The sequence below is a fragment of the Mytilus edulis genome, chromosome 5, assembly GCF_963676685.1.
Source record: "Mytilus edulis chromosome 5, xbMytEdul2.2, whole genome shotgun sequence".
Lineage (NCBI taxonomy): Eukaryota > Metazoa > Mollusca > Bivalvia > Mytilida > Mytilidae > Mytilus > Mytilus edulis.
Window position 1 is genome coordinate 68,134,885 of NC_092348.1, and position 15,488 is coordinate 68,150,372.

General features: G+C 32.1%; 1 protein-coding gene across 4 annotated transcripts in view; it reads left to right on the top strand.

The window, feature by feature from the left end:
* Positions 1 to 387: 387 nt before the first annotated feature.
* Positions 388 to 15,488, top strand: part of LOC139524338 (centrosomal protein of 164 kDa-like) — a 52,293-nt gene continuing 37,192 nt past the window's right edge. For all 4 annotated transcript variants that reach the window (XM_071319099.1, XM_071319102.1, XM_071319100.1 and 1 more), the window contains exons 1-6: positions 388 to 474; positions 8,279 to 8,404; positions 10,786 to 10,897; positions 11,985 to 12,118; positions 12,709 to 12,756; positions 14,188 to 14,252. In XM_071319099.1, coding sequence (XP_071175200.1) covers positions 8,338 to 8,404; positions 10,786 to 10,897; positions 11,985 to 12,118; positions 12,709 to 12,756; positions 14,188 to 14,252 — 426 coding nt within the window. In that variant the 5' untranslated portion in view covers positions 388 to 474; positions 8,279 to 8,337. The remainder of the gene's footprint in view (positions 475 to 8,278; positions 8,405 to 10,785; positions 10,898 to 11,984; positions 12,119 to 12,708; positions 12,757 to 14,187; positions 14,253 to 15,488) is intronic.

Genomic DNA, 15,488 nt, shown 5'->3' on the forward strand with positions numbered 1-15,488 from the left:
AAAATCTTAAATTTCAAAACTTGTTAATACTTTGACTTGAAAAGTGTAACACGGACCCTGGATCAGTGAGGGCCCTCATGGGGTTTTTGATTATGTGATTACTTGGCCGTTTTTTTAATGATTATTTGATTATTAAGCCAAATATTTCATGATTATTTGATTACCTAGGACTGTATTTTTAGTTTATGATTATTTGATTACTAAAGATAAGCAAATATTTAATGATTATGTGATTATATTGGCAAAAAAATGGTGATTATGTGATTACTAGGACACCCCCCCCCCCCCCCCCCCCCCCCCCCCCCCCCCCATGAGGGGCCTCATCAGTGAAACAAGAAAGTCGGCCGGTAGCTGACAAATTTATTCCGGAGAAAATGTTCGTAACCAGTTCCGTTTTTGCTCAAGTTTTATAAATTTGTTTACCTGATTACCCACAATTCAGCAGGTGAAAAAGAATGTACTGTCGTTGGAAAGGTAAACATTTTTCCAAACTTTTTCAAAAGCTATAAATGTAAAGTCTTAATGCAAGAAGCAAATATGAAAGTCCCTAGAAATTAATATATTTATCTACTTGCTGTCTAGAAAAAGATTAGATAAAGTCTAGTTTTTACATATTTGAAACTATCAAAACATGTCTGAACAAAGCAAGCTGTCAAACTCGAGGGGGGGCTAGAGGGGGTTTCATCCCGATTTCCCGGTTTTAATATCAGAAAATCCCGAAATCCCGGACATATTTTGTTAAAAATCCCGATCCCGATAAACAAGAAATCACCATTTATTTATTAAAGAGGTCCTCCACTATTTTAGGTAACGAATAGACACATCTGACACATCTTTTAAAGGAGGCCGTCCTGGTAAACTTTGAAAATTAAACCCTTTGAGTAATGTTGTTCTTAATTATTTGCTTTCCTGAATTTGTGCATTTTGAACAATATATTCAGTACGTACATTTTAAACACGTCAAGTTGGGGTATTTGTTTTCTTCAAAATTGTAGAATGTCATAAATATTTTTATATGATATTCGATTATAGAGAAGACTGTGTCTGTGAAATTATCTGTGTAGTAAGGCCAAGAAAAAATACAGGTGTTTCAGGTAACATCCCCTAAAAAATTAGGATAGGTAGGAAAGCAAAATTATTTTTTTTTCAAACGTTTTTGACTGGTTCATATGGAAGAAAAATTCGGACTTTGTAAGTGCTTGTCCACATAACATCCAAAAAAACTTAAGTTGTAGAGTTAGATTATAGGTACTTAAAATTTGGGTAGATATATTCAAGGGTACCGGAAACACATGTGTTTTCTTTTAGGTCTTACATAATCTTACTCTTATTGAAAATATCCAAATCAAGTCTAAGTTTTGGGAAGGGTTGTAAAGAGGCGTTATGTTCACGGGCAAACGCGAAATAAAATTCAAATTTCACGATGAACGAAAAATAAAAAAAATTGCTTGCACGTTGCCGTTTTTACCAAATTCACAGTGAAGCACGAACTGTGTTCACGGAAGGTTGAAATTAAAAATGGCAAAACACTTTGCACGAAAACAAACCGTTACCACCCTCTTTGGGTATACTGATCCTCTAAATCAGAGCGACACTAGTACTAATACCAAGGAGATTAGACATTTATCATGAATTTTGGTTAGCATTTCATTCACGTACAGTGGATATTAAATATGGCACTGGCTACGGTTACTTTAAAAAAAAACGAGCAGAAAATAACAATAGATCTGGATCTACTCTGTTTCTGGATGCGATTCTGATTGAAGTATTATAAAAATAGCACTTTTATCTGTCCAAGGTACAGTTTTTTGTCAATCCCGTTATATTTCAACATAAAAATCCCGATTTCCCATGGCTAAAAACGTGGGTTTCCCGTATCCCGATGTTTTTCTATCCCGAATTCCCGATCTTTAAAAAAGGCAATCCCAATTTCCCGTTGCTAAAATCGGTCAATCCCGGCGTCCCGAAAATGGTCTCGCCCCCCCTCAAACTCGGACCCTTTAAATGTCAAATGACACATATTTTCATTCAAAAGAAATGTTATTTTAGAACAGCATTGTACGAAAATGGAAACAATGTCATACTTGTGTTTTGAATATTTTATGAACATGTCAGTCGGACCAAATAAATTGCAAGGGTACAAAAGCCAGTTTTTGATTTTTCGTATAATTTCTGAATCGACAGAAATTCAATAATTACTTATAGTATATGTATTGTACTTCCCTGGCTAACCACATTAGAGACATCCAAACTTAAAAGTTCTAAATAAACTGACAACGCCATGGCTAAAAAAGACCAACGGACATGACAGACAAACAATAGTACACAAAACCAAACATTAAACTAAATACTGAGCAGCACAAACTGTAAAAACGCGGGTGATCTCAGGTGCTACGGAAGGGTAAACAGATCAAGCTCAACATGTGGCATATATGTCACATTATACAGTGATTTTGCTAGCGCTCGTCACTTTCGTATTTTAGGAAAGCGTTTTCTCATAATGACAGGTAGATTTATAGTTTTTATTGCGAAATTTTTTTACACTTTCAAAATTAAAGTGACGAAATTGATTTGAAATACTTTCGTCAATGACTCATTGACGAAAGTATTTCAAATCAATTTCGTCACTTTAATTTTGAAAGTGTAAAAAAATTTCGCAATAAAAACTATAAATCTACCTGTCTTCATGTTTTTGACAAGTTTATGACCTCCAGGTAATTAACATATTCAACAGATGTTACAAGTTGTGATTACAACTAATCCGCTTATCACCATCGGATGGGTCACTAATCCGTTAATTATTAATAAACCCCATAATTGAATGACCATCATAATTATTTCTCCAGGAAAATCAGTCGGTCGGCATTTCAACAACCAGGAGTAAAGTTTCGTCATTTAATCAACCCGGACAGTTCGCAATTGAATTTCAATATTTCTCAAACGATCACAACACTGTTCGTTTGTCGTAGATTCGTCATTTGAAGGCATTTTTGTCATATTTGATTTAAATTTTCATCAAAAACTTTAGGCAATTTCCATTTAAAATAAAGAACTTTAATGTGTTTATTCAAAACTTTCATGAGTTGAACAGGTGCTTCCTGTATTTTGTTCTACGCATGCGTGAAATTATTCTTTTGACTATTTATAGACATTTAAAAAAGGAAAATACGAAATCATTTAGAATCAATTAAACGAGAGAGACAAATATATATCTCTTACTAAAGGAATTTAAATCGAAAAATGATAATTTTCTGATGAATGCGGACTCGTTTTGAATTTATTATCCACGTGTCACTTCCCGTTTTCGTTTCATCTTAAAACCGAAAGTTGAAAACGTGATCTATTGTTGATTTGTTTACAACCTCCTTTCAGTCATTATAATAGTTCCAAAAAGGATTTTACACATTTCCAACTTGATAGAAATGATTTCCAAATATCGATTTAGATTTTTTATAAGGATAATGATTATGCAGTGAAATAATTATTGCAAGTTAATTTCTGCGGTGATTCCTTGTTTAAAAAAAAATAGAATTCAACTTTTGTTGATCAGGAATGACCCCTGGAACAAACTGAAGAGAAATTGTGAACTAAATTTTTGGATTCCAAGTCAGAATCTTTCATAATAATGGCCAATACAGTCAAATCATACAATAACTGCCAATCATGCTGGTGCCTCAATCCCTTAAAATCTAACAAAGTCAAACGATGAAGCTAGTTATATACATCATTGGTCCCTTGCTTTTACACAAAATAAGGTTGATTTTAATAGCGCGCAAAAGTGACTAAAGCCCTCAAAATCCTAGCTTAAACCCTGCACATTAGCACAAAGCCATGAAAGCCAGTAGAAAGTCTAATTTAATACATGCACATGTAGGTCTCATTTGTGAAAAGGAGAATGGGACTGTAGGTACAGCATTATAGGTAACCACTATCATCTGTGAACCTCTATCAATGAAATACAAGCCTTGGAATATTGTATTAACTGGAAGATATATACTCTGTTAGCAGACTCTGCAGGAATGTTCCTACATAGAAATAAAAAGTTCTCTATTGGGAAGCTGAAATCATCTCTTTCACTCAAATTTGTTTTCAATCGACCCACATTGTCAATTTCTAGATGTAAGTCAAAATTTAAGACATACTTAACTGTATCTGTTGTATCCTTTTATCTCATGTTGGATGGGATAGATGTGTTTGACATAGTCACCAAATTTTGACTTATTTATTTAGAGAATATCATCAACAAATGTACATGTACATGTCTAAAGTGAAAAGTTGCTGATTATGTTTGGCCACATATGTTAATGACACAGTGCTTCATACTGGCTGAAACTCCATCTACTGCAAGACGTACCGGTAATGGAGCAGAAGCATTCTATAGGAATTATTATGAACTGTTTTATGCATTTCATCCTTCAATGTTTGTCTTTTTGTACAATAAAGTGAAGTTGCAAGCTACTACAATGTACATACGTTAAATTGGGAAGTACTCATGCAGCAGCAGTAATAAGAAAGAATGTTTCAAAAAAGGAAACATTTGACGTGTAAACTGCTGGTTCGAAGTCTGAATAAAGGAGGAGGGAAGTCATTTTTCTTCTAATTGGGGCAATCGTATGTTTTATTTTTGGCGCAAATGATACCATGTAATTTTAGAACAGGTGGCGCAAACGTAGCATTTGAGAAAAAAGTTGTGGCGCAAATGGATCTCTCCCTTTAACATTTACAGAAAGCCAAAGAATATATTTATTTCAAATATATATAACTAATATTAAGAATTAACAATTGCATGTGAGAAAAAATCCTTTTAAGTAATATCTTATTCTATGTACATCACTAATTAGAAAGTAATTATTCAGATGAGAACACAGATATGTTTATATAACATTTATCAGCCTTTTAATTTTTATAAGTGTTAATGGCACGACCCTGTAGGGTGTTTATTTAGCAATATATCTATTTGAATTTACCACACTGTAATAAAATGTTGGTTTTTTTTGCAAAGTTTGAATTATTGAAACAATGCTACATGTAGGAAATTAAAATGTGCAAATCTTGTATTCTGCCTACATCCTGACAACACAAAATATAGCATTCTTAATGGTCTGAGAAAAACTGCTCTTTTGATTCCACTTCTACATGTACATGTAGCTTAATGCAGAAAACTGTTGACTATTATTGTAAAAAAAAACCCTGAGTAAAACATATCTGACTGACAAAAACACCTTTACAACATGATAAGATGGTTTGCTAATAAAAAAAAGGTTTTGCTGACCTTCTGGTCCTATTTTTTGCCCTCGCCTATATTTATCAAAATTTAATATACTTTTTTTTCTTTTACTATTACAAAAAGTATATATGTTTTAATTCTCTTGATTTGAAGTACAATGTAGTAAATTCATCCATTTTAATTGCCATTTAAAAATAATGTGCTCTGACATCTGTACAGTATAAATATACATATATTGTAAAACGTGCATAGTCTCTGACAGATCCTCAGTATGATTTCTTATCTTTAAACAGTGTGGTAAATCCTTCAGGAATTACTTATTATTTTTATGAAATCAAAATTGTGATTAATAGGTTACAATTTTCATTTAAAATTAAGGCTAAGTGTTATCTTGAGACTTTATTTTAATAAGACTCAGGCAATTTGTTGTATTCTCTTTTTAATTTTTAAACTTGCACATGTATGTAATCAAATTTTTAATATGGTTCATGAGTGTTTATATAAATCAGAAAGGCATATGTACAAGTTGTATTTTCTTTCTGACTGTATAATATATTAAAAATATATAGTAGATTTTTTAAATTAAAACTGGTTCTTTCATAATTAAGGATTATTTGATAATTTATATTGTAAATAGAAGGATAAAGAAATTCTACATGAAATTATTGGATAATCAGTGTTAGAAAAGCTGATAAATAGATTAAGAATCAAGCTGTTAAATAACAATATATGACTCTTAAAAGCCTTTTCTAATAATTTTGGCAGCCTTTAAAAAGTAAGATGTGTATTACAAACATCTGATTGTCTGACTGTCATTTTAACTGGGTTGGACAGATGATTCTTTCAGACTGAAAGGAATTTCATGAACCATGCAAAAACCAATGGGATATTTAAACACAAAATCAATGATTTCTTTTATTAAATAACCACAATCCATAAAAATGTCTCATTTTAGTGGGTTTATGTATTTTTTGTGGAAAGAACTTACAACTGAGATAAGCCAGAAAAATGACGTGTATATTGTTGGTAAAAAATGCATGTAAATAGTGACTGTAGAAGTACACTTTTTGCAGCGTTTTACGTTTCCGCAATTTGTTACTAAGTTTCTGCATTAAAATTCCTACGTTTCCACATTTTTGTTGTACTCTTTTCCGCATTTTTTTTACACTGATTTTGTGAAAGGTTGTTTACGTTTCCGCTTTTTTATTTTTATTGTATGCCTCTGCCAGTTGTCAGGTTAATCTGGGGCAGGTTTTTTTGTTCTTCGGTAGTCTTTGGTGTTTAGCGCTACTTAAAACACTATTGGCTAATTCTGGCATTAATATTCGTCTAAATATATCGCTAATGCATGTTTTTTTTGTTTTGAATTGTAAATTGATTGATTGTTTGTTTGTTGCTAATTTTTATGCCCAATGACAAATATTTCACCAGAATTCAAATCAGTGTGAAATGGATGTATGCTATCAAGGGCAACCTTTAGGCCTTAAGCAATGACAAAACCCATACTGTTAAGCCGCCTAGAAAAGGGCAGACATGAAATACCAGAAGTTCAAACACTGCGAACTATGAAGAACAACGATACGGACATGATGGAAATGGTAATACTGACTGAAACCAAAAAAGGTGTCCAAAAAATAAATCGAACATATGCAAATGAATATAAAAGATATAACCAAATAAGGACCGAAGTCAATGCTTTTGGGGTGACATTTCACATGGTGCCTTTTTAAAAGTACTCACAATGTTAACTCTGAATATAACCTTCATGTTGAAGGAATTATGTTAACTTATAAAATACAAATCAAGAAAAAAATACTATAATAGAATAAAAACTAGTCTTCTACATCATTATTGCCATTACAGGTGAAATACAGGTAAAAATGCAGAAATGTATAGTATCTATTTATTGCGGAAAAGTAATGCACGAAAATGCGGAAACGTAAAGCTGGTTTTTTTTGCTAAAATTGCGAAAATGTAATACGCCCACTTTTTGAATAGGTATACTTTTATTTTATCAAAATTCTGATAATGTTTAGTGTTGAAATATAAAAAACAAATTTTAATGCAGCAAAATTAAAAATACATTTTGTGTACTTCCCAAATGATTAAAATTTTCTTTTAAAAATAATGTATTATTTTAAATAACTTTGTTGAAGTCTAATTATTAAGTGCTGTCTAGAGTTTTAAAAAGACTGGAAGTTAGTGAGGCCTTTAACATCATGAACATGTTTGTTTAAGCTAAATATAAACAATAGTATTTAAAATTACATTAAAGTATGATTGCCATAATTGATAGCAAGCTAAAAACCACCTGACTTGTTTACCTTCTCAAACTCTAATATAGGTCACTTGAGTTAAATAAATGCAAATAAAATCATATCATTATAACCTTGTGAAAATAGTGCAATAACAAGAATGTGTCCATAGTACACGGATGCCTCACTCGCACTATAATTTTCCATGTTCAGTGGACCGTGAAATTGGGGTCAAAACTTTAATTTGGAATTAAAATAAGAAAGATCATATCATAGGGAACATGTGTACTAAGTTTCAAGTAGTTGTGACTCTAACTTCATCAAAAACTACCTTGACCAAAAACTTTAACCTGAACTTTGCACTTTCATTTTCTATGTTCAGTTGACCATGAAATTGGGGTCAAAACTATAATTTGGCATTAAAATTAGAAAGATCATATCATGGGGAACATGTGTACTAATTTCAAGTGGATTGGACTTCAACTTCATCAAAAACTACCTTGACCAAAAACTTTAACCTGAAGTCGGACGAACGAACGGACGAACAAAGGAGGCACAGACCAGAAAACATAATGCCCCTCTACTATCGTAGGTGGGGCATAAAAACTCAATAATGTACAATGTTTGTTACAAATGTGAGAAAGAATATGCTAGGATCTGACGTTAATGCCAATGCCTTATTATACTGAACAGTTTGTCTATGTGTTGGCCAATTTGATAGTTTGTGTTGTGTATATTTTAGCTGCCTTTTTTCAATAATTTACACTTCACTAACATATGGTTCTTTATTTTATAGGTCACACAGAGACTCTTACTACATCCGTTTAAAAGCTGGCCACACTAAAATCTGCCAAGATGATGATGGGAGAGCAGCTTGTCCTGGAGGAGGACTATGATGAGAATTACAAACCAACCGATGAAGGTTTGTTAACTCTTTAATACACATTTATATAAGTTAAATAAATGTACAATCATCAGGAAAATCTAAAATTCAGAATCTTACACTGGAAAGATTGCAAGTCTAAGAAATAACAGACACTATTGTGGAGGATTTCCTGTCTTTGATGATTATCCTGGTCAAAAATTATAAAATTGTATCAGATGTTGTCTCCATGGCTTGCATTTTTGCCGGAGTTTGATTCTTTTTGTGACCATTAAAAGTTGAAAAGTATTAAAAAAATAATTGGAGAGAAATAGTGTGTGAATTTTGTTTTGCCCAGAAATATGGACCGACAGGAATATCTCAGTTAATAGCATCTACATGATTTGTAACAAGAACATGACAATATAATATTAATGCAATTATTAAAAAAACAAGAATGTGTCCAAAGTACACAGATGCCTCGTCCTCACTATCATTTTCTATGTTCAGTGGACTGTGAAAATGGGTTAAATCTCTAATTTGGCATTAAAATTAGAAAGATAATATCATAGGGAACATGTGTACTAAGTTTCAAGTTGATCGGACTTCAACTTCATCAAAAACTACCTCGACCAAAAACTTTAACTAAAACTTTAACCTGAAAAGGGACAGACAGACGAACGAACAGACTGAGGGAGGCACAGACTAGAAAAGATATGACCAGAATTACCAGAAAAATGGACAATACAATAAACAGCAAATTCTTTTAAAGACTTTTAAAAAGCAATCTTAAATTAAGAGGAGCAATAAAAACCTTTTTTACAAGTTTAGTACAATTCTCATCTTTTACTGTTGTGAGAAAAGTCCTCAATGAATACATTTTTGGTATGTAATCTAATCTTGTATTCAGATTAAAGCTTCAGATTTGAAAGTTTAAGGGTCTTTCAGCTCAGAAGTCCATAAGATAGCTAGTGCTTTGGGTCCTTATCTTGCAAGTGCTTTTCTAAGCTCACCTGACCCGAAGGGCCAAGTGAGCTTTTCCAATCACTTTGCGTCTGTCGTCGTCGTTAACTTTTACAAAAATCTTCTCCTCTGAAACTACTGGGCCAAATTATACCAAACTTGGCCACAATCATCATTAGGGTATCTAGTTTAAAAAATGTGTCCGGTGACCCAGTCAACCAACCAAGATGGCCGCCAAGGCTAAAAATAGAACATAGGGGTAAAATGCAGTTTTTGGCTTATTACTCAAAAACCAAAGCATTTAGAGCAAATCTGACAGGGGGAAAACTTGTTTATCAGGTCAAGATCTATCTGCCCTGAAATTTTCAGATGAATCGGACAACCCGTTGTTGGGTTGCTGCCCCTAAATTGGTAATTTTATGGAAATTTTACTGTTTTTGGTTATTATCTTGAATATTATTATAGAAAGAGATAAACTGTAAACAGCAATAATGTTCAGCAAAGTACGATCTACAAATAAGTCATCATGACCAAAATTGTCAGTTTACCCCTTAAGGAGTTATTGCCCTTTATAGTCATTTTTAGCTCACCTGGCCCGAAGGGCCAAGTGAGCTTTTCCCATCACTTTGCGTCCGGCGTCGTCGTCCGGCGTCCGGCGTCGTTAACTTTTACAAAAATCTTCTCCTCTGAAACTGCTGGGCCAAATTAAACCAAACTTGGCCACAATCATCATTGGTGTATCTAGTTTAAAAAATGTGTGACGTGACCCCGCCTACCAACCAAGATGGCCGCCATGGCTAAAAATAGAACATAGGGGTAAAATGCAGTTTTTGGCTATTAACTCAAAAACCAAAGCATTTAGAGCAAATCTGACATGGGTAAAAAAAATTATCGGGTCAAGATCTATCTGCCCTGAAATTTTCAAATGAATCAGACAACCTGTTGTTGGGTTGCTGCCCCTGAATTAGTAATTTTAAGGAAATTTTGCTGTTTTTGGTTATTATGTTGAATATTATTATAGAGAGAGATAAACTGTAAACAGCAATAATGTACAGCAAAGTAAGACCTAAAAAGAAGTCAACATGACCAAAATGGTCAATTGACCCCTAAGGAGTTATTGCCCTTTATATAGTCATTTTTTTTTAACAATTTTCACAAAATTTGTAAAATTTTACTAACATTTTCCACTGTAACTACTGGGTCAAGTTCATTATAGAAAGAGATAATTGTAAGCAGCAAGAATGTTCAGTAAAGTAAGATCTACAAACACATCACCATCACCAAACCACAATTTTGTCTTGAATCCATCTGTGTCCTTTGTTTAGTATTCACATAGACCAAGGTGAGCGACACAGGCTCTTGAGAGCCTCAAGTTTTATATCATTGAGTTCTCAATATTCACTGTAGAAAAGTAAGAAAACTACTTATGATATTAAAAATCCATTATGTTTTGAACTTTATTTTGTTCTATTTTACAGAGATATTTGAGTATGCTCAGATCATTGGTATAGATCCTTACAAGGAAGGCCACCTGATGTGGATAGCTAAAGAAGGAATTATAGCACCTTTACCTGAACACTGGAGACCATGGTAAGTGGTATCATCTATGTTAAGGAAAAATAAAAGTTGAAAGAAGATAAGATAAGATGTTTATCTTGAGAAAAAAGCAAATATTTGCATTTATATGAAAACATTTGGTATCCATGTATATTTTATATAAATAAGACTGTTTGTTTCCCGTCAGAATAGTTTTACACTAGATTTTTATAGGCCCTTTATAGCTTACTGTTTGATGTGAGTCAAGGCTCTGTGTTGAAGACACTGTTTGATCTATAATGGTTTCCTTTTACAAATTGTGACTTGGATGGAGAGTTGTCTCATGGGCACTCATATCACATCTCCTTATACCTATTAACAGTTGAAAGAAATTTATTTTACAAAAATGGAAAAAGATGTATTCTTGCTGCTATGTTACTATTGATTCATTATAAATTGTTAGATACCAATTTTTGGATTTCTTGGGGGAAGATAAACCTTGAAAGTGAATGTTCAACAAATTACACATTTTCTATTGGTTTGTTCTTGGCAAAAACAAACAAAAAACAATATCTACGAAAATCAAGTTTTGGAGATTTTCACTGTTTACTTTTTTACATGTTGATATAAAAACCATTTTGATATGAACAATCTTTATAATATAGGGTTATTGCATGAATATTGGGGAATATTGTCCAGAGTAGAATTTTATATTGCATGAGCTTGCGAGTGCAATATATGTTCTACGAGGGACAATATTCCCCAATATTCATGCAATAACCCTTTTATTGTATAGCAATATAATATTTGAAAGTAAAAAAATTGGTTTAAACTAAGATTTTGTCGTTGATGAATTTTTATGATTTATTGCACTAGTGCAATATTAGAATTTATTGCATGCTAACTTTTGGTTACTTTCTGTGGGAAATATTATATTGCTATGCAATAAAATGATATATTGTATGACCCAACTTCATTCTTATAGAATAGCTATCTTTGTCATCATTGAAACATGCATGAATATATCTATATATATATATATGTTGTGTGCAAATTGTATTGTTGTACAAATTATAATCTGTACAGAATTTTTGACCATGTTATCAGTGTGTTATAAACTTCATAACACATCTCTTTACAGCCAAGACACAAATGGAGATTTGTATTACTTTAACTTTGCCTTGGGTACCAGTATATGGGATCACCCTTGTGATGAATTCTACAGACAGATGGTCATTGAAGAAAGAATGAAGTTTAATATGAATAAAGGATCAGGTAACAAATAGTTTGATTTAAAAAAAAACATGGAAATGCAGCGTGACTGCTATTGGGACAACACTCCACCAGAAACTAAATGATGTAAAAGTTAGTAAATATAGGTCACAATACATACTTCAATAATGAGCAAAATCCATGCAGCATAGCAAGCTTAAAAAAGGTTTTGATGGAAATGACAGATGTAAAGCAATTCGAACGAGAATACAAACAGCCTGATTTATTAATGAAACCATAAATGAAAAATATGATAGACAGTAAAAATAGAGCAACACTGCATAACAGGCTCCTGGCTTAGGACTAACCCATACAGAATGTGAAAGGTTAAACATATGTGTGGGAGCCCACTTCTTATGTAAAGTAAAAATAGAATATGAGGAGAATTCATGTGTCTACAGTCTCATAAAGAAAAGGAAATACACCATCAAAGGGAAGATGTTACGCTAAAAACTCATAATCATAATTGCTAAATTGCTTACAGCTAATGAAGAAAAGAAAAGAAACATTGGTCAATTTTATGCCAAGTTTACTTTATCATTCTACGCATTATAATGTGGAAGCAATTATATAATGTTTGTTTATATTTACAGGTCCACCCAAAAGTGGAGGACCAAGTGGAGGCCCACCAGCTTCTCCTGGTAAGTTTAAGAGAATTTTACTGAAAAATTGAGGCCAAAACAAACTTCTCCTTGGGGCAAAGTCAAGAATCCTAGTGGGATAATCTAGCCTGCTTTGCCTGGCCTGGTGACCCCTTAGAATCCATATTCATTTCAATTCATTTCTTCCAGATATGTGAGAGTGCGCATCTTTATTATTTTTTGTATGGAGAAAACATCTTTCCATATAAAATTTCCCTGCAGAACATATGTAAATTTTTCATGAAAGTGTTCTACCATTATACCAATAGGACATGTCTGCGTGATATTTCGTCAATGTATACATTTGCACTTGAAGATCCAAAGCAGCATATATTTGAATAGAACCTTTTAAGATTCATCATATAAAATGTAACTGTCATGTGAGTGCTGTCTATCTACTAAGTTGTTTTTTTTCCCCTAAGTCTTGTATAGGAGTTATTTTAACAATAGTCCATTTGCCAATTACCGATTTGATTCTATTATTACACACTTTTTAAACGAATTACTTCCCTTTGTGAATCGTAGACTGGTTCCATACCGGACAAAATTGGCTTTTGCCAATACAAAGCATAGCAAATTGAAAGTGGTGTATCAGGGGTTCAACTAATTTTTCAAGAAAAACAATTTCTGATGACAAAAGTATTTAGCTTAACAAAAAATTATTGTAATTAAAAGATTTGAAAACCTTAAAGATTACTCACATTACGCACAGGTAAATTTGCTCTTTCTGCTAGCTTCCCATTGTAAATAAAAAATAAATGTCCCTCATAAGGGAGACAACTAAAAAGGGATATCTAATAACAGGGTCAATTGACGGGAATTGGCAAATAGCCTATTGCCAATAATAGTTTTCGTAATGAGCTTTTTCCTAATTTATTCACCTTGATATGAATAATGCAAAATATTTACTGCTATAAAGTAGTCAAAATATTTACTGCTATAAAGTAGTCAAAGTATTTACTGCTATTAAGTAGTCAAAATATTTACTGCTATAAAGTAGTCAAAATGTTTACTGCTATAAAGTAGTCAAAATATTTACTGCTATAAAGTAGTCAAAATGTTTGATAAAGTTTCTACTTTGATGGGAACATATTATACTGTTGGTTTTTCCGTTTGAATGGTTTTTCACTACTGTCACTAGTAATTTTGGGGCCCTTTATAGCTTTTTGTTCGGTGTGAGCCAAGGCTCCGTGTTGAAGGCCGTACATTGACCTATAATGGTTTACTTTTATAAATTGTTACTTGGATGGAGAGTTGTCTCATTGGCACTCACACCACATCTTCCTATATCTATATATAGAAATATTGGTAAGGTTTTTATGAAAGTTAGGTTCATATTTCAATGTTATTCATAGAAAAATGGACCCATAAAATTGTTTTTTGTAATTTTTATCTGTATCATTTTAATTAAAATTATCATTCTTTTAAAAGGAAAGAAAGGAAAAGCTGGAAAGGACGATGGCAAGAAAAAGAAAGAGAAACCAGGAAAACCTAAGGTACGTCAAGAACTTCATCGTTTAATTCATCTCTCTTGTGGTATGAGTGAATAATATTTGTTTGCATTCATACATTTTCCTGTTCAGAGACATGAAAAAATGACGTCTAGAATATTGTTCTGATTAATTAATTTAAATTGTTAAGATTTATGACCTGCTATTGACAGAATTAAGACTTTGTTCTTTAAACAATTTATGAAAAACGATTTTTACAACCCTTTGTGTGCTCGGTGTGTTTATTTTTTATTTATGTATATTTGATGAAATTCAAATTGAGTTAAAGTCTTTTTCCAATTAATCTGCTATTATTATTTAAGGGGCTCGTGGGTCTAAATCAAATTTTTTATTTAATATAGGATTTCTCTATATTTTTCTATAAATGAACTTTATCTTATACTTAATAGAAAAATGAAATAAAAAAGTGGGGTCACCGTTTATTTACGCTCACAATCTGCCTTCGAAAGAAGCATACATTTTTGTTAATGTCCTTTTTTTCTGTTGAACTAATAGGAGAAATAGCGGTAATATCGAAATAAAAAAAAGAACTAAATTACAGAAATCGCTTAAATTTTACAATTATTTAGCTTATGAACAGCTTATTCGAAAACAACAATAAAAAATATAGGTCACAGATGAGTTAAAAAAGATATTTTAATTTTAATGCCAAAAAATTGCATTTTTGCACCAAAGGGAGATAATTTGGAGCTTTTTCAATGATATCTACATTTTAAGGGCATACGATACAGTTACAGGGGAGGTAATGACGTTGCTAACGTAAAATGTTATTTTCGTGACATCAAACTATGACATATCGGGAAAAGATGCATTTTTCGACTGATTTTTATCGTTCAAACTGATTTAATTTGAAAACAAGTGCATGGACCCCTATTTTTTAAAACAACATTTTGTTTCATTTTGCAGGGAGATTATGTGAACCAAATTTTATAAAACTGTAAATAGTGCAATTTTTTAAAATTTTGATAAATATACAGCAAAAAAATACGTTTTTTTCTCAATTCATGACCATTTGATAAATATGAGTTATTTTTGGAATAAAAAATGCATAAATTATTAGTATACTTATAAAATACAGAAATTACAAATTATTTTTAAAAGAAAAAACAATTTGTGTTTATCTTTTAAAACAAAAAAGTTATGGTTTTCTTTCGAAAGGGAAAATACGGCCACAAATCCGAATTTTGAGCAAATATACAAAATTTCGACCTCATTTAACTC